The following is a 25,397-nucleotide window of genomic DNA, read 5'->3' as shown; positions in this document are numbered from 1 at the left end:
CATTAAAAAAAATGAAAACAATCATTTTAGTGTATATTCATAAAAATGTAAGAAAACAAAATGCTTGCTTCAAAAGAGATGGGTCCTCTCAAAGGACCAAATAGAGAACTTAAGAAAATGAAAAGGAATGACATGGAACTGGATTGTTCTAAACATCTGGAAATTCTAAGTAGCTCAATATTAACTTTTCTCTTGCGAATTTCTTGAAAAGACTGCTTACCAAGTCCTTACAAAACTGACCATACCCCATTTCCAACTGCAAAGATACCTCACTTCAGTCAACTAAAGCTTGTGTACACAAGAAAAAGATACAAAGCTGAACTGCTTTTTTTCACTAAAATGCCTGGCAGTCATCAATTTAGATCAGTTTAGGGCTATGCAACAAGACCAAAGAACCTAACATAAAGTTTCCATAGGTACCCTAGGAAATAACTATAAGAACAGAAATGGAATAGTAGGATGCATTTTCTGTCCCGCTCCCCCTTTTTTTGTGGAACAATTCATGTCTAAAACCATAGGAAGAATTACAAGTACCAAACAACTGTAGCTTATGCTACTCTTTAGTGAAAATCTTTCATTATTTAACTGCTGCATTAGCTTATAATCGATAAAAACTAAGAATCGTCTATTATCATGCTACTGAATGGAAAATGTGGTTCTTAAATTTTATTCAAGATACACCATAGCTCCAATGTTCAAAATGACCACGCACTTCCAGATTTCCTAATTCCAAGTTAACATAATAACCTTTAGAGGAGAAATTAATTACCAAACCCTCATACACAATCATAATAAAGAGTCCCAACATCTATTTTTTTTTTCAACATAAGACTTTATTATTTATAGTCTCCAGTCTTCCACCATATGACTTCCCCAGCACACTGACCAGAGAGTCTAGGAGTCTTTTAGAAAATTCACTCCCTCCCTTGCAGGACCTCTCTGAGGAAGGCCTCCTGAGCAAATGGTCCTCTGTAAGCAGGGATTCCCAGTCAGGAGGTACGAGCTTTCCAAATGCAATCAGGAAAAAAATACCTGAAGGGTCTTCCACCCAACTCTGAAGGAGCCTTTTTGGTATTTTATTAGATGTATTTGGAACAGGTACAGAAATGATAGAATCCATCGACAGACAAATGAGACCATTTTTCTCTCATATGTCCTAGCCTCAGGACGAAGCCATATTACTTTTAGGAAAGGAGGTCTAATGCAGCTACACTTCTCGAAGGGGCTAGGCAAATGGAATTAGGAATTCATAATGTCTTTCAATGCTGTTCCAGGCATCACTGAGACGGTCAGTCAAATAGTCTCCGGATGGGTTGCTGATCAAGACTGGATCAAGAAGTATCATTACCACAAGTCTTACCTCATCCTCTGCGGTTTCACTAACCTGCTTGCTCCTCTGGCCACCACATTTCCACTACTTATGACCTATGCCATCTTCTTTGCCGTTTTTGCTGGTGGTTACCTGGCAACGGTACTTCCTGTACTGGTGAGCAGACACACTCATTAACACTGTTAAAGCATTCAGTAAAAACAAGCATTAATGATAACCTCCCCAAAGAGAATAGGTATTTTGTAGTAATTTTATAATTAAAAAAAAAAAAAAAAATCAGACACAAGGCTGAAGAAACCCTGCAGCTAGCTATATATCCTGCCCAGTGATTCATCTTACCTTTGGGGGAAGGGATGACGAGAGAATTACCTACATGGGACAAAAAAGAAATGAAAGCAAAAAAAGGATCAGTAGGATTCCACTTTGCTTCTCAGTGTCCCAGCATGTTAGGTCTGTGTTTACTGCTTCCCTAGGCTCTGGAAATTTCGTTGGCTCCTTCTAAGACACCATCTTGAAGAGTTCCCTGAGAAAAACCTGGGGCTTCCTGACCAGTGTGACTTCTCTCTTGTTAAGACAAGTTCTGTGTACTTTACCAGGGACATTGTTTAACCACTCTCTACTTTTACCTCAAGCTGACATGAAGTCTTGGTCCCAAAAGGAATCGAAATTGTTCTTCTTGGAATCCCATGGATTCTTCTCAGAACTAGGTCCCGAATCTACTGCAACAGAATCCCAGGGAAACTTCTGGCCTGATATCAATATTAACATAAGGGCTGTAGGATATTATACTTATTCAAGAACCAAGCTTTCTAAAGCTGAAGTCAACCTGGGAAAACTGACTTCTTACAAACCAATGACTGGTATTTAGCCATAGGTGGATTCAGGAACACCCCTGTCTGCTTAGAATGTAAATACCATTTCCTAACAGAGAAGAGCTGTGACAGGAAATAAAGGTGCATCTGAGTCACCTCAAAGATCACAATGAAAACACTGCCTGCCGAGCACAACGACTCTTCCCTGTTTGCCTCAGCTTTTCTATAATGTCAAGGCAAAAAGCCATCCAAATCACCTTGGAAATCAACTGTTCATAGCATTTGTCCCTTTGTAGCCATAGTCTCCATAGAATTTCACCCTCAGTATGGCTAACACTGGATTCTTATCCCTACAGGTTGATCTGTCTGGGAGTTCTAGAATACACAGGTTCCTGGGACTTGCCGCTTTCTTTGCTGGGATGGCTGTCCTTTCTGGACCACCTATAGCAGGTAACAGCTTAGCTATATTCTGAGCAAACTTCAATAGCAATGAAAGAAAATGCTGACCCAAATGGTGACATGCAATGAATGGCAACATCAGGTTAAAAAACTGATGCTACCTCTGCTGTTCCTATACTAACTCTCAGACTCCCATCACCAATCCAGAAGAATCTGAGGATTAATGCAACAGATAAGAACAGATTAATTTAGCAGTTTCTGACATTATCTTGGGAGTCTTAGAGCAAGGATTATGTGCTATGTTTACCTGCCTGGGGAGATAATCCAGATTTTTAGAAGATTCTCAAAGACCTATGATGCCTTAAAACAAACAAACAAACAAACAAACAAACCACTAGCATCTTCTATCTGAGCAGGAGTCAATATGGAGCTCGAAGGTAGCAAGCGTGCCCCTTTTCTCTTCAGATGTAGCATACATACAGTTGTCCAGGGCTTCTCAGCATCTCTTATTTTCCAAGAGGGATGATGGAGGCCCTTCATATTCTATCTGTACCAAACGCAGGAGCATACTTGGCCTACAGACCAGAATCCCTGTGGAGAGGAGGTGGTAGGGCCACTGGTGAATATTAAATGCAAGTGCAGGAAAAATTTGGGACTTCTGATGATTTCAGTTAAAGACTGAATTATTATTTTATATGCACTTTTAACCCAAATGCACATTTTGTCCATTGCTTGCTGACCATCTAAGCCAAGACCATCAAAAGACTACTCAGAAATACTTCTAGGGAACAGACTTAAACTTTAGTATTTTACATACTACAGGTTCTCAACATGCTTAAATGTACAAATTACTACAGCATTTCCAATTATCCACAGACAGGAATTCAGCTTCCTTTTACCTCCTTCAGTCCTGAAGTGAAATAGAAAAAAGATAAGATCTTGCCTCACTATGATTTTTTTAAAAACTAAGTTTTATAATGATATTACTTAGGTTTGCACCTAAATGTTAAAACCTGGAATAGGCAAATATCAAAAGGAAAAAATAGTATTAATAACAAAAAATTATTAACGGAAGAAAAAAAATGCACCATAGTCGGAGGTTCAATTTAGGTGTACCTAAAGGAAAAGTTTATACAAATATACAACCAACTCCTATTTGCATTTATGAGCACACCTCTGCCCGTGTGGTCTAGCTCAGTCTTTACCTCACACCTGGAAAGCAAGCTTGAATTTTAAAGTCAGGCTCAGAACTGTGATGTAGGGACCAGTATCAGAAGACTAAACACCAGAGATGCTTAGCAGAGCAGCTCCGTGGACAGTGTGCAGGTCAGCAAGCTAGAAAAAATGAAGCTCAAATATAGCTCACCGATGCACTTTTTTCAATCTTGACCCTTCTTCACAGGCCATCTCAGTGATGCCTTAAAACTTTCCAAGCCTTTTGGGCCCAAAGTATAAGAGGTAACAGATAACCAGGCACAGAGTATCTTACTCAAATGATAAAGGGATGTAACATGTTTAGAGATTTCATGTTTTATATGTTTTTGTACACATCTTAAAATGTTTAAAGAGTTCAATACACGATGGGGTGCCTGGGTGACTCAGTCGGTTAAGTGTCTGACTTCAGCTCAAGTCCTGATCTCATGGTTCGTGAGTTCAAGCCCTGCATCAGGCACTATGCTGTCAACATAGAGCCCACTTTGGATCCTCTTTCCCCCTCTCTTGCTGCCCTCACTCCCCGGCTTGCTCTCTCACTCAAAAATAAACATTAAAAAAAAAAGTTCAAGGGGCACCTGGGTGGCTTAGTCGGTTGGGCATCCAACTTCAGCTCAGGTCATGATCTCACTGCTCGCGAGTTCAAGCCCCGCATCGGGCTCTGTGCTGACAGCTCAGAGCCTGGAGCCTGCTTCAGATTCTGTCTCCCTCTCTCTCTGCCCCTCCCCTGCTTGTGCTCTGTCTCTGTCTCTCTCACAAATATGAAAAATAAAACTTAAAAAAAAAAAAAAAAAGTTCAATACATGAGAAGGCAAGGCAAGTTTTGTGAGGAGTATTACCTGAAAGGGAAAAGTTATAGATATATATGTATGTGGGTCTTGAAATCAAATTGTATGGTCATGACCTTTAAAATTTTTTTAATGAGGGGCACCTGGGTGGCTCAGTTGGTTAAGCGTCCGACTTCAGCTCAGGTCACGATCTCGCGGTCCGTGGGTTCAAGCCCCACGTGGGGCTCTGGGCTGATGGCTCAGAGACTGGAGCCTGCTTCCAATTCTGTGTCTCCCTCTCTCTCTGCCCCTCCCCCATTCATGCTCTGATTCTCTCTGTCTCAAAAATAAATAAACGTTAAAAAAAATTGTTAAAATTTTTTTAATGAAAAAGAACAGACTACAACAGAACAGATTAAAAAACAGTGTGCATCACTTTATTTTAAACTTTTAGTTCATACACACACACACACACACACACATCATATAAAATATAGGTGATGTAAAACACATTTCTTACTATCAATGAGTCAAAAAAAATTTACAAGCCTTTTATTACCCAATGTCCATAATACCCTAGCACTGTATGTGAGGAAAAGGACAGCTCATGAAAGAATTTTTACCCACTAATTCAGAAAATATTATTTAGGCAATCATAATTTTTTTATAAGTTCTACAAGATAGTCAAAGAAATCGATAAGGCTATTGCTGACAGCTTATATACAGATTTTTAAATCTGGGAGTTGCTCACAGTATCTTAAACAAGATTATTATTATTATAATTAATACAAAATCCAGTCAAACTTCCTTCTCTGTAACATGACCTCTCACTGACTATGCTATGCCAACTAAGCATCTTGTTAAAGGGAGAAACTTCAGTTAAGTCTTTATTCCTGTAAGTCACTCCTCTGTGGAACGACAAGAGGATTTTACAAAAGCCATTAGACTTGTTCCTAACTCCTGAGTCCAGCACAAGGACCATAGAAAGAACAGAAATGCTGATTTACATACAGATTTACTCAGCTCTCAACAGGTGTGGGCCGTTGGCACTGTTGCCTGCAGCTTTAACTAAATCACAAGGCTTACTGGTTATAAAGTATTATATTCTCAACCAAACTTAGATTCTCAGAACTGCAGGAGATTCTCATTTTGTACTTACCCAGATCTGTTATTATCAAATTGCAAAAGTTGAAATTCCTATAAAAGATTACAGGTATTTTAAAATTAGGAAGCTAGCAAACAGTAAAACTTTTCACAATAATCCTTAGTCAAAACACTAGTTAAAAACTGTAACATCGACTATATGAACAATATTTTCTCCCTCCTGTATGGAAATGAAAGAGAAAAAAACAAGTTCGTCCGACAGAACATATTTTAAAAATTCAAGGAAAGAAAAAAAAAAGCATAAGAAACCCATAGAAATCATATGACTGAGTTAAAAAAATACTTTTAATAACTGTAAATGGAGCCTATGGGCAAGAAAACTATTTACAGACCTTCATTAACTCTGAATATGCGAAGAAACATAGTAGCAACAAAATCTGTACCATCTCCGATGAAAATAACTGACAGGGACTGAAATGGATCAAAGTTAAAAATCACGCCCCACCCCCCCCACACCACTTCTTCCGCCCCACACCCTCTCCTATTCCTTTTTAATACTCAGTTGACAAATTCAGTGTTAGTTTAATAATATGATCTGCTTCAGACTAGAACAGTATTAGGGTCACTCCAGGTTTCCTGACCTCGGGTGGTCAACAGACCTAAGCGCAGGCCAACTAACCCTGCTCCTCCAAACCCCACAATTATCTGTTGGTAAACAGTATCCAGAACTACAAGCTGGCCCAGACAGAAGTTTTGGAAGGTTGTGGAAAAGTAAAAAGTACTGGTATTTTAAAACCTTATTGTATTTCTACTAGATCCCTGTTAACAAATACGAACCTGCAAAAAGTAATACAAATACAAAGATCAATCACTGAGCAAAGCATATAATCATATTCTCCAACGTACAAGCAGGAACGTGAAATTTTTCATCTTGTATCAGGCATTGGACCTGTGAGCTCAAAAATGCTAAAGGCTCAGTTTCACTTCAAAATAAAACCACCAAGGGTCCATATTAGCTGCCTATAAAATAACTGAATGCAGTTCCCTTCTCTTCCACGTGCCCCCCACTGCCACCTGATGAATCCCTCTATTATGCTAATATATATATTTTATGTATATTTAAACCAATCACAAATATCTGAGAAGTCCTTCAAACATCATAATTATTTGATTATAGCTTAGTACTCGTTCAATAATTATCAAGCAACTTATTAGCGTAGCCCTCTCCTAGCTATGCTAGGAGGAACACAAAGCTATGGGGAACACAAAGAAAACAAAAATTCTCTTGGGGCGTCTAGCTGGCTCAGTGGATAGAGCCTGCGACCCTGATCTCAGAGTTGTAGGTTCGAGCCCCACGTTGGGTGTAGAGATTACTTAAAAATAAAATCTTAAAAAAACAAAAAAACACAAAAAAACAGAAAAAGCTATTCTCTTAATGTTGTTCCACAACATATGGGGTCACGGTATAGCCACCACTCTGTCACATATACTTCCAGAACTTAATACTCAGGACAAGAGTCGAGAACCTCTAAAACTAAGAATTATTAGAATGTACATTCTTTCTCTACTTCATTAATTGAAAATTTGATTAAGTCACTATTACTTGGTTATAGTGCAAATTGGTTAACTCTTGTTTTCTTACCTTTGCACGAAGACACCCTGAGCTGTGTTATAATAAAAATGACCTTAAAAAAATACTGAAGCTTCACTCAGTTAAGTATTTCACAAGTGATTTTTTCGACAAACTCAAAGAAAGTCACTTCTAACGCCAAACAGCTCTAAGTTGGTTGTACCCCAGAGTAAGTTAAAGTTAAGTAGTTCCTAACGGAGAAGTACATTTCTCTCCTGCTTTTGTCAACCTCGCGCCTCACCAGAGAGGCCATGGAGGGAAACTGGTAATTTTATACTAACTCTTCATCTGTGTTTTATAAGAACAGACAATGGCTAAAATGGAAATTCATTCATCTAAGCTTGTCTCTGTGCCATTAACACAGATAAGTTCATTTCCTCATGAAATGGCACTTCCTATTTCTAGCCTATCCTCATTTCAGATATAACATGAAACAAATATTCCACCTGTTCCTCACTCCACCTTTCCTCAACCATGCCCTCTACAGTTTTATCATCTTGGCCTATAGTTGAAAATTTCTCTATGGCCTGAAATTTTATTTGGAAAACAAATAAAATGACTCCACTTTTTGATGTGCTGTAAATCCACTCTGCAGGTTAGGGTAGGTGGGGACAAGTAAGAAGGCAGAGCAAAGTTCTCTGTCCTCTAAACCCGGAGGAACATATTATTCCCGTAAATCATTATTTATTCAGTGATTATTTTCCTCACAAACAATAAAGCCCCCAAGAATTGTATTTGGATTCAGTGTTCCTAAGATTGATGAATCCCTACAAAAACATCGCAAATAAATTCCAAACAGCTCACTACTCTGGTTTAAAAAGAGGGGATGGGTGGGGTAGTCTTTCCTTCACAAATATATTCCTTTACAAGGCCAAAAAAAAAATCAAGCTTCAAAATCCTAACACAGAGCATAATCCTTTTAATGAAACTCATAGCATAGAGCAAATACTTAAAGCACTGCCAGTAAATCTTACTGCAAACTTCTATCAAGGGGCCTTGAGAGAGCTCCTGTCTTCAAAAGCAGTGAGGTTTAAATTTGCTAAACCGTTTCCCAAGACTTTTCCCATCATGGCACATATAGAAAATGTTTATAACGGTACGCCGTTAAGTAAAATGACAAGGCAGCTAATAGCCAGCAGTGGCTCCAGTGACTCCAGGGAGGACAAAAGATCATTGTACACCTTGGAAGTCTGCCACTATGCTGTAGCCCAACAGCTAGAAGTTCTGGTTCAAAACCCTCAAGTCACTCATGGAACTCTCAACCACTAATTTGAACCAGCATCAAGGAACTTGGGAATTAAGGGCCTTCTGGGTGTATTTCAAGTTTTAACAAGATGACCAATAATAATCTTACAACAGTAATCCTAATAAAGAGGATTCATAACTCGGTTCAACAATCAAGTTCTGAGCTATCAGAGGTACTTTTTAGACAGGATGGTAAACTCATTTTTAAACACGTATGGCTTTACCCATAAAATGATGAATAGTTTAAAAGTGTTGACATTAAAAAAATAAATGTACAACCCTCTGTTAAATATCAAGTTTCATATTGACTATAAAAAAACTAGTCTGCAGAACTGTTTACGGAAGCTGAGCCCTACCTTCTTAGTTGTTTTCAATTATCACAAGAAATATCATTAGACATTCCTGCTTAAAATAAGGGTTATAGCCATAGCCACATGAAAATAATATGGACTATAATTTTATTGTGCATGAGAATCAACTGGGTGCCACCCATGATGAATTATGCTTAAGGAAAGCCAATGAATCTGCACGATTAACATGCATCTCAGGTGAATTCGAGGCAGGTAGTCCAGAAACACTGAGGAAATGCTTACAGGGCACTTCTTGGGTCTTAGGCAGTCGGTACCAGCTGCCAGGGTACTCCTCCTCCTGAGTGTTGGCTACATATGGTAATACTCAGCATGGAGCGGACACTTAGATGGACACACGCTCTCCTGGACTATGGCTGGTACATCATCTCATTTTTCTCTCTCATCCACAATGCTTTTGCTGTCCACAAAGCAGCCCAGTCTTTTGAATGTCAACTTAGGTGTTTACATATAAATTGATTAGAATACGATGGGTTCTGAATTACCAACAGTCATTTATTTTTTTTAATGTGTATTTATTTTGAGAGGGGGAGGAGGAGCAGAGAGAGACAGGGAGAGAGAGAATCCCAAGCAGGCTCCGTGCTGTCAGCACGAAGCCCATGTGGGGCTCAATCCCAGGATCGTGACCCAAGCAGAAATCAGGAGTCAGACACTTAACTGACTGAGTCACCCAGGTGCCCCAACGTTCTAACTTTAAATGTATTTTTACATGTGAAATGAAAGGCTTATTACCAGTTTTCTGGGATTTATAAAGACAACCACCATCACCACCCATTTTCACTATTTTCAGCTATGCCCTCCTGACTTTTTAGCAGCACTATCCACTTCCTTGTCTAAAAACTACTAGTCTTTTCTGGAGCATTTCTTCTAATGTCCCTATCTTATGCTTCGCAGGCTATGTATATACTGGTAAATCTGCTGTACTGGAGGGACTAAGCAAGAATGACAAGGGATAGGAAAGGGTCTGGGTACTTTCTACACTTCCTCCTTTCTAGAAATTTGAGCGACTGGTCACCTACCTATTTCTCTCTTAGATATGTAAAGGTCAATCACAACCCACATAACACAAAGACTTGTCCTACTCCATTTCTCTCCACACTTAACTCCAAGAAACATTTAAATGAGGTCACTGATCCAACAAGGAGTCAATAGGTAAAAAGCAACCTAAAGTTAGCTGAATTTAAGAGGCTATAAAACATTCCATTCATTCATTATATCAGTTAACAGGAAACATAAAGCTAATGAAGCAAACAAAAAAATTATCTATATCAAAACCAAATTAAAAAACAAACGACAGGAGATAAAGACATATACAATTAGACCAAAAAAAGAAAAGGGTATATGCTAACATTCAGTGAGAAACCATGTTCCAAAATGAAAATCAGGGATGTCTGGCTGGCTCGGTCAGTACAGCATCTGACTCTTGATCTCAGGGCTGGGAGTTCAAGCCCCATGTTGCATATGGAGCCTACTTAAAATAATACGTAAGCCCTATGAGGGCAGATATTTTCATCTGGCATATAGCACCACAACTTCTTCAATAAATGATCAGAATAATAGCTTTAACTTTTTAAGGTTTTTTAGGATTAAAAGCCAATTTGCATCTACAAAGATAATATGCATATAGTATCTTAGAAAAGAAGTTCTCAGGGTGCCTGGGTGGCTCAGTCGGTTGAGCGTCCGACTTCAGCTCAGGTCATGATCTTGTGGTTTGTGAGTTCCAGCCCCGCATCAGGCTCTGTGCTGACAGCTCAGAGCCTGGAGCCAGCTTCAGATTCTGTGTCTCCCTATCTCTCGGCCCCTCCCCTGCACATGCTCTGTGTCTCTCAATAATAAATAAACATTAAAAAAATTTTTTTAACAACAACAACAAAAAAATTAGAAAAGAAGTTCTCAGAGTGTGGTCAGTGGACACCCAGAGGTCCTGAGACCTTTAGGATGGCTAGGAGGTCAAAACTATCATAACAATACTAACACATTATTTGCCTTTCCATAGGGCTGACTTTTATAACAATGTTTGAAGGCCACACACAAACATTCTTGCCTTGCACGTTCTTTGCCACCATACACAGTTTTTAAGAAAAGTGTTTTAGGGCACCTGGTGGCTCAGTCTGTTAAGCATCTCCCTCTTGATTTCAGCTCAGGTCATGATCTCATGGTTCATGAGTTTGAGCCCCACATCAGGGTCTGCACTGGCAGTGAGGAGCGTGCTTGAGAATCTTTCTCACCCCTTCTCTCTACCTCTCCCGTGCTCACAGGCATGCATGCTCTCTCTCAAAATAAATAAATAGACATTAAAAAAGGAATTAAAAAAAAAGAAAGTGTTTCGTTTAAAAACGGCACATAACAGTATGTGCCATTAGCCAAATGGTGGACCCACCCATTCTTGATTAAAGAGCATTTTGATTTCAGGGGGATTTATAGTCATCATTTAACCCACTTGACTAAATAGTCACTTCCTTTTCATATGCTCTCACAGCCTCCTGAACCTTCCCTTCATAGCCCTGATGGCACGTGTAACTCACATGGTTAATACCCAACTCCCCACTAAACTGTACAGTCTGAGGGCAGGAACCATGTCTGTTTTGGCTTAATATCATTACCTTCTTCAACAACTGTTGGGAACATAGTAATTACTGAAATGTTTGTTCAGTGAGGGGAAAAAAGATAATCAATTTTCTCACTTTTTTCTTCAGGAAACAGTAGCAATTCACAATTGTTTTCTTTGTAAGAACAGTAACCTTCGTTCGAATAAGATTCATCATAAAATCAAACTGTAGGCGTCCCTGAGTTTTCCTAATTTCCACTATAAGACAAGATGAGTTCTGGCTCCACAATGGCTTTCTTCCCACAGGGTTAAACCCCTAACTCAAGTGGAACAGATTTAACTTCATCAATCCAAAATACCAGGCAAGCAGCCTGACTTTCTGTTGGGTCACAATACCTACAAGTACAGGAGGCTTCTTCCCTCAATGAGCAGTATATGGCTGAGAATTACTAACTGAGAGGTTTGCTTTGCTAACAGAGATCATTCCTTCCTTCCAGGCTGGTTATATGATTACACCCAGACCTACACTGGCTCCTTCTACTTCTCTGGCACATGTTATCTCCTCTCTTCGGTCTCCTTTTTCTTTGTACCCTTGGCTGAGAGGTGGAAAAAACAGAGCCTGACCAGGAAGAGAAAGGACTGCAATGAAGCAAGAGCTTAACAAAACAAAATCTAAACAAAGAAGTCACTGGAACAGCAGCTTGGAAGCAAACAGTTTCCGGGGCACCTGGTGGCTCAGTTGGTTAAGTGTCCAACTTTGGCTCAGGTCATGATCTCACAGTTCGTGAGTTCCAGCCCCGCGTCGGGCTCTGTGCTGACAGCTCAGAGCCTGGAACCTGTTTCAGATTCCGTGTCTCCCTCTGTCCCTCCTCTGCTCATGCTCTCTCTCAAAATATATAAACATACATTTAAAAAATTTAGAAAAATAGTCTATATGGAAAAATTATTAAAAAAAAAGTTTCCTCATTTATAAAATGAGAAGGCAAACCAGACAGTTTTTAAGGTTCCTTTTTGCTTCCGCATTCTGAGCAATGTCTAACTGCTAGTAAGAGTTATAAACACTTAAACTAAGTCCTTTATTAGTATTTAATCAAATAGGCTAAACTCTTCATCAGTCAAAACTACCTTACGTATTAAATAAAAATCAGAATGTACTTTATTAATAAATTGACCAAACTCTCAACTGAGTCATGGTAATTCAGTCACTAAAATATGTGAAGATGAAAAACCACTCTTGTTAGCTTAAAAAAGTGTTAAATGTAGGAGTGCCTGCGTGGCTCAGCTGGTTGGGCATCCGACTTCGGCTGCGGTCATGATTCTGCGATTCTGCTGTTTGTGGGTTTGAGCCCCGCATCGGGCTCTGTGCTGATGGCTCAAAGCCTGGAGCCTGTTTCGGATTCTGTGTCTCCCTCTCTCTCTGCTCCTCCCCCACTCCTGCTCTCTTTCTGTCTCTCAAAAATAAATAAACGTTAAAAAAAAAAAAGTATTAAATGTAGCTACTGGTTGACTATGACTCTGAAATCTGAATGAATATTAAAACTTTATTTAGTGGTTGGAATTGTATAACACCCCCCCCAAAAGTTTATTTCTCCTTATTGATTAGAAGTAATCTTTGTTTTCATTATGTTTCCTAAATTATCTGTGATGAATGTATATTGCTATGTAATAAAAAACAGAATTGCTAAAAACCTCCTTTATGTCAAAATCATTTGAATAGCATTCCTGCCTTTCCAAACAATATTACCTTTCACTACATCTAACTATCTAAAATATTCAAGGTAAATGATCTAGATGTGTCTTCAGAACTACAAGTTTTATATAATGGTTGAATAGGTAGCTTTTACTGGAAGACAGACTTAAACTAAAAGATGTTTCTTAAATATGGAATAAATATGTTACCTAGGTAATAACATTATTCAGACTAAGCAATACATGTGAATAGAGAGCCCTTCATTATTTGGGTGATTTTAAGAGGAAACAAAAAATCCTCGAGTTCTCTGTAACACCAAGCTCCCTTATAATCTCTTTCAGAACACTCTTGAAAACTATTGTTACTAAAAATAATAATTAAAATTAAACAAAATAATTAAAATTAATTAAAAATTATTATTCTAAACTTCCATTGCCTCTGCTTTAAAATATTATTTAATATTAATAATCATTTTAAACAACCGCCTCACTATAGAGAGAAAGACTAAACTGAAACCCTGGCTTTGACTCTAAAATACCATACCCTCTCAATTCCCTGTGTAGGCTTCTGTGAAAGCTTTGCATAGTCTCACCCTTCACAACCTGACTCACTCAAAGGCCACCTCCTCCGGAGACCTCCCCTAGAAGGAAGTCATTCTCTGGTCTGAATCCCAACCTTTTTTTTTTTTTTTTTTTTTTGAGAGAGAGAGAGCGCGTGTGAGCTTGCACAAGCAAAGGAGGAGCAGGGACAGAGGGAGCTCCACATTGTCAGCGCAGAGCCCGACGCAGGGCTGGAACCCACGAACCATGAGATGATGACCTGAGCTGAAGTCACACACTTAATTGACTGAGCCACCCAGGTGTCCCCCCATCTACCTTTTAACAGAGCACTACATGAGCTTACATGTCGCTCCACCATTAAATCTGCAAGATCAACAAGCTGGATGGTGTTCTATTGATCTTTGTATGCCCAGCATAAACTTTGGAACCAAATTAATCTGGGTTCAAATCTCAGTTATCTTAAAAACAGTAGTTAGTCCTAGTTAAAACCTAGGTTTTAGGAGCACCTGGGTGGATCGGTCGGTTAAGCATCCCTTCAGCTCAAGTCATGAGCTCACGGTTCGTGGGTTCGAGCCCCATGTCTGCTTGGGATTCTCTTTCTCCCTCTCTCTCTGCCCCTCCCCTTGCTCTGTCTCTCTCTCTCAAAATAAATGAATAAACTTAAAAAAATTGTTTTTAAACCTAGGTTTTACATTTATTTTTTTTAATTTATTTTATTTATCTTTTTAATGTTTTTATTTATTTTTGAGACAGAGAGAGAGAGCATGAGCAGGGGAGGGACAGAGAGAGAGCAAGACACAGAATCTGAAGCAGGCTCCAGGCTCCGAGCTGTCGGCACAGAGCCTGACGCAGGGCTCGAACTCACAGACTGTGAGATCATGACCTGAGCCGAAGTCGGACGCTCAACCGACTGAGCCACCCAGACGCCCCTAGGTTTTACATTTAGACATAAATGTCTAACATTATCTTTCTATTTTAGACATAAGACAGTATGAAAAAAACAAACACTACCCTGCTTATACACACAAACAGCAAAGACAGTTAATAAATTCCCACTCTTGTTGCCTGTTGCCATATCACCTCATGAAGGTTATCAACCTGGGTGCCACTTTTATCCTCCATACATGAGGTTAACAGCACTAACCCACCTCACAGATACACTCTGAGGCCTAAACGAAAATACACCTGTACTATGCAAAATAACCCTCATACACAGTAGCCGCAAATTTCCTTTCTTCTTTCTACATCCAAACAGAAGCTAAATAAATCAGTGATTTATTAGGCACCACACTCATCCATCCCCCTTTCTCTTGTAAGCAATAATTTTCTCAAAAGAGACTTTACCTAGGACAATGAGATTCCTTCCTCCTATGAAAGCAGACTGTACATTTTAAGTAGGACCAACTGAAGAATTCCAAGTTGAATACCGACTTGAACAAACTTTATGAATCTTATGCAACAGAGCAACTCTTCACCCTGCTCAAACCTGGGTGGTGTGCAGGGGCGCCTGGGTGGCTCAGTCGGTAAAGCGTCGAACTTTGGCTCGGGTCATGATCTCGCGGTTTGTGAGTTCCAGCCCCGCGTCGGGCTCTATGCGGAGCTCAGAGCCTGGAACCTGCTTTGGATTCTCTATCTCCCCCTCTCTCTGCCCCTCCCATGCTCATGCTCTGTCTCTCAATAATAAGTAAAAACGTTAAGAAAAAAAATTTTAAACCTGGGTGGTATGGATTAAAAAGTCTGATTTCCTAGGCTGCAAGACGTTAAAGACAGCTATAATTAATGTAGTCCTTGTTTTAACAACTAACTTATGATGTTCCTATTCATTTATTACTTTTCTTGGACAATATTCTAAGATGTCACCACGTCTCTTAAGAATCCGTAACCTAGAAATACTACTATCCCAGAGTTTTAAGAAAAGCAAAAACAGTTCACTGGTCTTCTTTTCCCTTCCCCTTCAAGAGATCCCTAGGAGACAAAGAGGAAACAAATATTAAATTAGGATACACAGCTGTGTGTGTGGAGTGGTAGGGTGGTGAACAACTTTATTTCGACATCCAATGTATACTACTTACTGGGTGAGGCACATTTTATATATTATTGTATTTAATCTTCACCACCTTTAGAAGCAGACACTAGGATGCCCATCTTACCAATCAGTAAGGCTTAAAGTCAAATTAAGCACCCAGTAAACACTGGAGTCACAATTCAAACACAGACTGACAAGAAACCCTACACTTTCCTCTTCAGATCACCCTGACTTCTTGGCAGTACACAAAATCATGAAGTTAATTTAACTGAAAGCAGTTATCTTATAATAAATTTGTTCTAACTCAAATCGGCATAAAATGTTATCATATGTCGACTGAAATGGAAAGGAGAATGCCAAGTACCTAAGAACCAGAACAGATTAAAGCCACAAAAGACAATTTGCTACGGTGCAGTAAAAATGTAGTTGTTATGATAATTAGCATTTTTAGGTCTTCTAATATTCACCGAATCCTAAGCAACGAAGGTAATGCCTGAGTATAGGCCACCTGTAGTTTCTCGATACTAAAATATTAGTCACCATGTTCATAAATTGTAAGCCTTGACATATATATAGATTTTTTTATTTAGTAGAGCTATGACAACTTGAACCATAAAAGTTCAGTGTACTTTCCTCTCAGCTACATATTGGCTTAAAACTGTTAAGATGCCACCCCTTGCAGCTCTAACTCTAAGAAATGCCATACTAACATTGTAAAAGAAGGAATTTTCTACATATGTTCATCACTAAGGACGATTTCTAATACTAAAACTCTAGTTTTTCTACTAAAACTCTAATACTAAAACTCTAGTCACGGTACCTTTAACTTTTTAAAGTTCTTTCCTACCTAATACCTCATTATCATCGAGTCAAGCCTTTAAGGAAGTTGGGTAGGTATTATTATTCCTATTTTATACTGAAGGAACAAAAAGCAAATTAAGACCAAGTAGGGGTGCCTACTTGGGTGGCTCAGGCGGTTAAGCGTCTGACTTCGGCTCAGGTCGTGATCTCACGGTTTGTGAGTTCAAGCCCCACATCAGGCTCTGTGCTGACAGCTCGGAGCCTGGAGCCGGCTTCAGATTGTCTCCCTCTGTCTCTGCCCCTAACCCACCTGCATTCTGTCTCTGTCTCTCTCAAATATAAATAAACATTAAAAAAAAAAATTAAAAAGAAAATTAAGACCAAGTTATTTGCCTAAAGTTACAAAGTTAGTCCTTCACAGGGCCAACTCTGAAACCTAATTACCAGTGTTGATGAGATCATGGTCCCTGGCTTTCCTTCTTTAAGGATTCTCTGGAGGTTATGGGGCACCTGGGTGGTTCAGTCAGTTAAGCATCCGACTTCGGCTCAGGTCATGATCTCACAGTTCGTGAGTTCAAGCCCCGCGTCAGGCTCTGTGCTGTCAGCTCAGAGCCTGGAGCCTGCTTCGGATTCCCTCACCATTCTCCGCCCATTCTCTGTTTCTCTCTCTCAAAAATAAACAAACATTAGGGGTGTCTGGGTGGCTTAGTCGGTTGGGTGTCCGACTTCTGCTCAGGTCCTGAGCTCACAGTTTCTGGGTTTGGGCCCCACATAAGGCTGCTTGGGATTCTGTGCACCCCCCTCCCCCGTTCATGCTCTGTCTCTCTCTCTCAAAAAATAAACATAAAAAAAAAAAAAGGATTCTCTGGAGGCTAAAATTTAATAAAAGCTACAACTAAACTTAAATGGACCAAAATGATAATTTTGCGATATTTTTCAAATAATCTAGGTATATTAATATATAGGACGCTATGTTTACAAAAATTAGTTTACTTAATGAACTTGTCCAGTTGTAAAATCAACTATTTCCAAGAGAAAAAACACACCATGTATTAATATTTTAGTTATTTTTAAGCAAGACATAATACAAAACATGGACAATGGTTTCTCTGAAATCTTCAATATAAAACCAAAGCCCAAAACTTTCTAAAAACCTTAAGTGTGTTTCTCTTATGCCGAAACCAACTGGTAGGAGGCTTTATGTCTACATATCTGCCTACTTATTTGTCACAAATATCTACCCAATTGTCTCAGATTTATGCCTAAGATATTAACATATACACAAATGCAAAATAACAAAAGTGGTTGGAATCAACTTCTAAATAAATCAGTTAAAGTTCATGTTTTATTTCTGAGAGGTAAGCTGCCATTACCTGGGATCACTGAGGCAAATGACAACCATTTCTTAAAGAAAAAAAAAAGAACCTAATCCATGGCAACATTCCAACAGAAGCTAATATATTGTGGAATCTCCTCTATACACAATAATGATGAATAGTAAGTTAGTGAGGCCTTTTTAGGGATACAGAGAATAAACTAAGACAGGGTAACCAACTGTCTGGGTTTGGCTGGAAATGAGGGAGGTTCCTGGGTCACGGGACTTTCAGTTTTAAAACCAGGATGAGTTGGCCACCTTTACTAAGGGGTAAAGAACACATCTGGATGTTTAGATGGTTGATAGCACACAGCTAAAACCTGAAGTTTTTTTCCTAGCCGCCTTCTCCCCGACCCCCCAAAATCACAAATTCAATTCTATTTTTACCTCATTCAAGCCCCAGCGAGCAAACAGAAACACGATACACATTAGTAGTTAAAGAAGGGAGGCGTACATTTTTCATGAGAATCTACTCTCGGCCATGAACCGACCAGGGACTTGGAAGTGAGAGAAGACTTCCAGCTTTCACTTCTACAATTTTCATAGAACTGCCGATTTGAGCTGAAATCAAGCCAAGAGGTCCAACTCTTTGCTACGTGTCAACCAACATTGTTGCTGTTTCAGCAGGGAAGAGAAGTCTACCGCTTAAGAGAAATATGTCAGGACCAAGGAAATGAGATAGATACGTTTTAAAGGGCAAGAGCCAATACTGCCTTCTTTCCAATATCTCAAAGCTAGTCCGAGTTTAGTATACATTATCTACATACACCAACCTGTAGATCGGAGTGTATCACACTTGATTACACAATTTCAAGCCTAAATGCCCCAGCTGTGTATCACAGCCCTCTGAAGCCATAGCAGTAAGATGACTCACCAACTGGCAGGTGTCTTAGGGTCTACAAATAATGGATGTCTGCCTGGATGAGAACAAATGTATGTGCCCAACAGACGACCTCATCCTGCTTGGCAAAGAGAGGAGAGAAACTAAAAAACTGGTCAGTAGTACTGTACTTGTTTTATAACGGAAAAAACCAGACTTAGCTCAAAAGAAGGGACTTGTAATTCATGCAGACTTTTAAAATGTCCTCTGTACATACTTTATATTCCAAAATTTTCACTTACCAGAAAGGTACAATAGAATAAGATCTAAGAGGATAAAAATCAGCTTTATGACCCCCAAATTAGAAACAAGTGAAAGTGAGAATTATCAGACTGAGTTCACTGTTTCAAGAAATGTGAAGTCAGAGTCACCAGAAAAATAAATCCATATTTAAACCCTCCTACTATATTTAATGACCTGATGTCAGTTTCCACTCAAGTGAAAATTAGTAGCTCATGTTTGAGTTCTAGTTCACTGATGTAGGTCTTTATGTGGAAACTGACACCATGCCAGTTAATAAGATATGGGTTTATAAATATGGAGTTTGAAAGAAACTTACCCTTTCCCTTTGTGCAGCTCTGACTTCCAACCCAGTTTCTATAGAAACAGGAGGACAAGTGCCAGTGCCAGAAGTCTGCCAATTAGAACTCATCTTTTAGTTGCTGAATAATAAAGCCGTATCCCAAAGTCGGCTATAGGTTTTTGATTGTCAGTAGTTCCTAAAAAGAAACCCAGGAGGAAAAAAAGATGTTTAACCAATTATTGTACTTAGAAATGCTCCCTCCTTTAAACCTGGCTATTAAAAAAAGCAGAGGAGGCTGATCCAATACCATATATGTTTAAAAACATTATTTATTAGAGCTTCAGACACTTCTAAACTTAAGGAGCACCAACAGAAGAAAAGGTGTCTTGGTGAATGTTTTTTTTAGAATCTTCTATCATAAAAATCTACACATTAAAAATCATTCCTGTATCAAAATTGATATATTGCAATTTAGAGTATTCTCTGAACATTCATACCAGGCCATTCCCTGTAATATATAAATCTTAATATTTATTGTGTTATTTATCACTGTGATTAATATGAATTAAGAGCTTGATTCTTGTTGCTATGTGAGGACAACCAATTTATGAAGTTACTATCACGCTACAATTAAAAAAACAAAGGCAATCAGAATTTACTCTCAATCCTTTCCACATCCATTCCCCTAGAAAGATGTAAACCTACTTCTACAAAATATTCTAACGTGTGGGGCACCTATCAGCAAACAGTGTCTCAAGTATCCTCACCATTATCTGTAAAAAATAACACAATGAAAAAATATCTCACAATGAAGAGTGGACTAGAACGGAACAGGAAGGAAGAAAAAAACACATAAGCGTAACAAAATAAGCAAGAGCCAACCAAGACAGGCACCCGTCTAGGTGACAGAAACCTCTGGTAATTTTCTGTCACCAGAAGCTCACTACCTAAGAACTCTTTGTTCCTACTTGTTGGAAATGTTTTCTAAATGCTTTAAAGTGAATGTCACTGACTATCTGAAAATGTCACTGAAATCTGAAAATCTTATGTATGAGGTGTAAGATTCTAAACATCCATTTTTATTACAGAGAATATGTATGTATCTACAACTTAAGCAGCTTTTCTTGAACTTTAAAGTACATACGAATTACCTAGGGATCTCATCCCATGCAATGGGTCAGGGTGAGACCCTGTAATTCTTTATACTTCTAACAAGTTTCCAGGTGATGCTAATGGCTGCTGGTCCGAGGTCCACACTATCAATAGTAAGGCTACACTCTGAAAGTTTTGGGTTTTGATTTTCAAACAGTGCTTAAGAGGTTGATTGTACGTGTTTGTACGTATGCTTATGACCTGTCTCTAGAGCAACAGACCTTAACCCTGGCTACACATTAGAATCATTTGGGGCACTTAAAACAAAAATATAATACCGGGACCTTGGCAGAATCCCACTCCACCTAGATCAATGTAAATGAATCTGAGAGAGGAATTTCCAGGTTATTAGTATCAAGAAGTTCCTTAGATGATACTAATGTACAGCCAGGTTTGAAACCTCTGCTGTAGAATGCAGAAAAATTCCAGTCAAGGAATCTTTGTTTACCAAAGTATTTCTGATATAAAGAATATACACAAACTAGATGCCTATCCTGGAAGCAAGGTAAAACTACTGACGGTCAATTTCTATATGCTAACATACAAATTTTACGGAACACCAATTTCCCCAATATGCATTAAAATATGTAGTTAAAAATATGTATGTACATAGCACCTGAGAGTGTTAATTTTTCCTGTAATGGTAGTTCTACTCTGGACATATATGTAATAACGTGCTTATGCACTCAACTTTTTCATTAAGTCCTTCTTTTGAGAAAAGAATTGTCGGTCACCTGAGAAAGGTCATATACCAATTCAGCACTTAAAACCTGAATACACATTTATACCTGGTTTGCACAGGGTGACAGCCATTCCACAAGAAGACCCACTAAATCGCTATTTAGCATGGAAGTCTGGATTGATACCACTAGAAAGCTTGCAAGTTATGAAATATAGAAAGCATAGTCAGGGTGTTATAGCAGAAACTATACATGACCACAGTGGAAACTCTCCTGACAATAGCAGAAAGAATAAAAAAAGACACGTTGAGAAAATAAGGATGGACTAGGAAGAAGACTGCCCTCAAATCTCAGGGTGGCCAGCAATTATGAGCCTGAGAAGAAATAAATCTCTACTATGCTTATTTAAATAAAAGAACACTGCTGAATCTCTGAACAAGGACAGTTTCAGTCTTAAAGTGCATCTGAAATGCTAATTTATCACTGGAGGAAATATCTTGAACTTGTAAATAGTTGAAAGATTTCCTATTTTGAATTACTTATATGTTTGTCTTCAATTGGCGTAGCGAATTACTTCTTCAAATACTTGGGTACCTCTTGTATGTATACATACCAGGCATTATTCTAGATTCTGGGACTAGGTGAAGGATAGTTGTGTTACTTTCCTGAGACTGGTAGTCAAATCTTGATCAAGTCACATCACTCTGCCTCCTTGAAACTTTCAATGGCTTTCTACTACATTCAGCATTTGTCCTTGGCAACTGGCCCTGACTTACACTTCACTATCTCCCTTCTTCCATCAGAATGTCAGCTCCATGAGAAAAATTTGTTTTCTTTACCAATATACTCCCAAGATCTACAATAACTCCTGGTACATAACAGATACCTAAATATTTGAAGAATTAGCCATACTAACTGAAGACAAACCCAGTTTAGATAACGCAAAATAGGAAATCTTGCAACCATTTAGAAATCAAAGATACACTCAACTTTATCTATAATTCCATTCTGTCTCAATCCTGTTAGTAACCTAGTTAGGAGGTAGCAGATATAGGTGTGGTTCATTCATGGAAAGCAACTTGCACATGTACATGCACGTATATATTCATATCCTAGAGTCACTTTCGATTTTAATTTCAGACAGACTACAGTCACGTTATTTTTAGATTAACATCTGAAAACTCAAGAATATCCCAATCAGTTCCTGGCTCTGTATCCAACAACCAACTCACAAAACTTTTCTCGTATCCCTTTAGCATTTCATAAACTGAACAGTGGCCCTTCTCACAGACTGTTATGAGGCAAAATTACATACTAAGCTGGATTGAATTCCTTGGAGAAATAATTACAGGACTATAAAACTGTGACTTAAGTGACAATTTTCAGTGATAAATTCCATGGCATTTGCAGTTTCACTCTGCTTGTCTCTGTAACAGCTTTGAATTTATCTTCTGCAAATTCCTTCTTTCAGCCTCAGAGACAGAAAGAACATTATTCTGGCTCTTTCAGCTGGGATTCTTTTCCACACCGTCTCCCCTTCCCATGCCTTATATACGACATTACTCCAAGTTTATACGTCAGCACTCTACTCTCTGGGGCCAGTGATGCTCAACACGTGGCCAACGACCACGGACTACATCAGAATTACCTGGGAAGCCTGTAGAGGAACAAAGACTCTGGGGCCGTGCCAGCCCGAACAAATCCCAGAGTGCCTGGGGTTGGAGCCAAGGGCCTGCCTGCATGTTTCCCAAGAACCACAAATGTTGATACACTCTACAGTTTGAAACCCGCCCAGACATCTTCTCAAGTTTGCAGCTTTACCCATCCCAGCCTCCAGAAAAAAGTAGCAAGGCAGGTATGGCAAGACGGTGACCAAGAATCCTAGCTGGGACCAAGGCCTGGCTAGAACCCTGGCTCCATCAACCACTAGCTGTCAGAGTATGGTCTGTGGTGAGACTTACAGGAGACAATGTGTGCACAGGACCTGGCAGAATGTTTGGCTTAAAGTGGGTATTTAACAAATGACTGCTATTATTAGTACCGTCACTTTCTGTCAACATGCCTCAACCTGATTATGCGTCCTCACTTCCCACCTTGCTCAAACTGCCTTGCGTTTCAGGATTCCCTATTTCTGTTGTTCCAACCATTTTACAAGTTGCCCAGGCTGCAGCCTGCTCAACTTTTCCAGTGACCAACCAGCTGTTACAGTATTCATGCTTGTCTGCCTGACATCTCAAGCCCTACCTCCCTCACCATGCCACATCCTTCTCCAACTAACAAATTATTTTGTAAAGTTTTTCTTCACGATCGCAGCTTCAAGTAACCTGTTCATGTGCTCATCCATACACCCTTATCTCCTATAAAAATCCACTGGCAATTAATCAAATACTAGCCTGTGACAGCTCTTCTGTAATTGTCTTAAACTGTGAACTTCTCCCCTGATATTTCATCATTTACTTGTTTTTATATTGTAATTACAGTATAAGCTGCTAACACAGGTAGAGACTATTTGATACTTTCATCTATATGCCCAGCACTTTACTTGTTAATATGCGGTCAGCATTCAAAGGATTATACAGAAACTCTACCCGAATGCTTAATTTTAAGCATTTGAGTAGAAGAAGCATGTTAAGTAATTTGACCTCAAGGTCAAAATCTTTTCTTGGCTGCTAAGGACAATCTTGTCTGAGGTTTGGAGGAATTCTGTTATACAACGAATTGCTTAAGGAGAGGAAACTGGAATGGGAGGGAGATGGAGGTAGTGGTCAGATAAGCCATAATCAGATATCCTATTGGAAAAAGAAAACTAGATGCTGCCACGAGCCATAAGCATTAAATTTACCACCTCAAACAGCCTGTAAACAATAATGTGACTTAAGCTACAGAAGTGGCACTTTACAAAACCTAAGTTGTTATTACTAAAGTCACAGTACTCCCTATTTTCAATTTTAATACAGCCAGGCTTTTCAAAATGAGCACAAGTCAATTCAGAGGTGTTACTGGAATTATTTCCTTTACAGTAGAATCCTAAATTTAGACCATATGGAAGACACTGGAAAAGCACACAAATAATTCAAAAGGGCAGGTGTCAATTTATAAAACCAGAACTCTAGATCTAACACTCAGCCCAATTAATAATTTTTTGTTCACGGTGCAGCCAGAAACAAAATGATTTCATGCGTAGTTTCAAAAGATTGTCATGCTGTGTATCTTCCCATTTTGCATGATATGATCTCATATACAAATAAACAAATGTTCTATTTGTAACATTTCTTGTTCTTGAGATGAAACCCAAGACCTTAGAAAGATAACCAAACATGCAGAAAGAGTATTAACATAATCTTCCTTAAACCACTACAGTGACTTAAAATACTTGTTTGCTAGTTGGAAAAACTACTTAATGGGCTTTCAGTGTGGACTAGCCAGAGGAAGAAAATACACTGGAAATTGACATTTTCGACAGGTATAAAACATCTGAAGAAATGTAGGTGGGACTATTTAGCAAAGCTTTAGATGACAGCCAACTCATAAGCAAATGTTGTAAATGACACACTGAGAAACTGAAAAACAAAAACAAACACCCTCTGTACTTCACTTTTCCCCTTTGGAAAGAGAAAACAATTTCGTGAAGAGCAAAATCCTATTCAAAATTTCAACACCACTTAAAATAAAGGAAACCTAGTTGTATTATACATTAAAAAAAGCCGTGCTCGTGTTAAGTTGCCAAAGCCTGACACTTGATTAATGTTGGGGGCGTGAGAGATTGGAAGGGCTCGAAAGGCTGGTAGGACTAAATGGACAATGAAAATGGGAAGAGCAGACAAAAGCTTGATTTCTCATAACATTGCCTAGTCACTTCCCACAAACTGTAGTTAATTTTATAATTTAATCTCTTTGGAAGACAAGGAAAAAACTAACCATTTTGGCTAAAATATCTATCATTCCAGTCTGATGGTACTTTTCTTCTGTCTCGCTCTCTCTCTCTCTCTCTCTCTCTCTCTCTCTCCTCCCTCCCTCCCTCTATGCTGACCTGGAGGTTTAGAATCAGTGTTTGTAATGGCAACATTTTATAGCAGTTAAGTTCTCCCAGTACCTAGTATGAAATCATCACAAAGGGTAAAGGCCGTGGTTAATAGAAAACGTCAAAACTTTAAAGGACATCAAGGCTGTAAATCCCATCCCAAATCCATAACCAGGATTTTACTGTTTTGGCTCCCATATGAACAAAATTTTTCAAATGCAAATTAAGAAAAATACACACACACACACACACAACCAAGTAGCACAAAAGCTCC

The 25,397-nt window shown here is 38.9% G+C and overlaps 1 protein-coding gene and 1 long non-coding RNA gene across 5 annotated transcripts in view; one reads left to right on the top strand and one right to left on the bottom strand.

Annotated features, from left to right (window-relative positions):
• SLC16A4 (solute carrier family 16 member 4) overlaps positions 1 to 24,348 on the top strand; it is a 37,378-nt gene extending 13,030 nt beyond the window's left edge. For 3 of the 4 annotated variants that reach the window (XM_053214589.1, XM_015075525.3, XM_053214588.1), the window contains 3 exons: positions 1,275 to 1,486; positions 2,499 to 2,592; positions 11,913 to 12,341. In XM_053214589.1, coding sequence (XP_053070564.1) covers positions 1,275 to 1,486; positions 2,499 to 2,592; positions 11,913 to 12,076 — 470 coding nt within the window. In that variant the 3' untranslated portion in view covers positions 12,077 to 12,341. Of the gene's footprint in view, positions 1 to 1,274; positions 1,487 to 2,498; positions 2,593 to 11,912; positions 12,342 to 22,573 lie in introns of those variants that run through there. The other variant, XM_053214587.1, reaches the window with a different exon arrangement.
• On the bottom strand, positions 812 to 6,127 carry LOC128313952 (uncharacterized). Its single transcript, XR_008295128.1, has 2 exons — positions 5,680 to 6,127; positions 812 to 3,132 (listed from the first exon to the last, which is right to left on the bottom strand). It is a non-coding gene; the product is annotated as an uncharacterized LOC128313952 (long non-coding RNA).
• Positions 24,349 to 25,397: the final 1,049 nt, after the last annotated feature.

This window comes from Acinonyx jubatus, chromosome C1 (assembly GCF_027475565.1).
Source record: "Acinonyx jubatus isolate Ajub_Pintada_27869175 chromosome C1, VMU_Ajub_asm_v1.0, whole genome shotgun sequence".
Classification (NCBI taxonomy): Eukaryota; Metazoa; Chordata; class Mammalia; order Carnivora; family Felidae; genus Acinonyx; species Acinonyx jubatus.
This window is presented reverse-complemented; position numbering and strand designations above follow the sequence as displayed.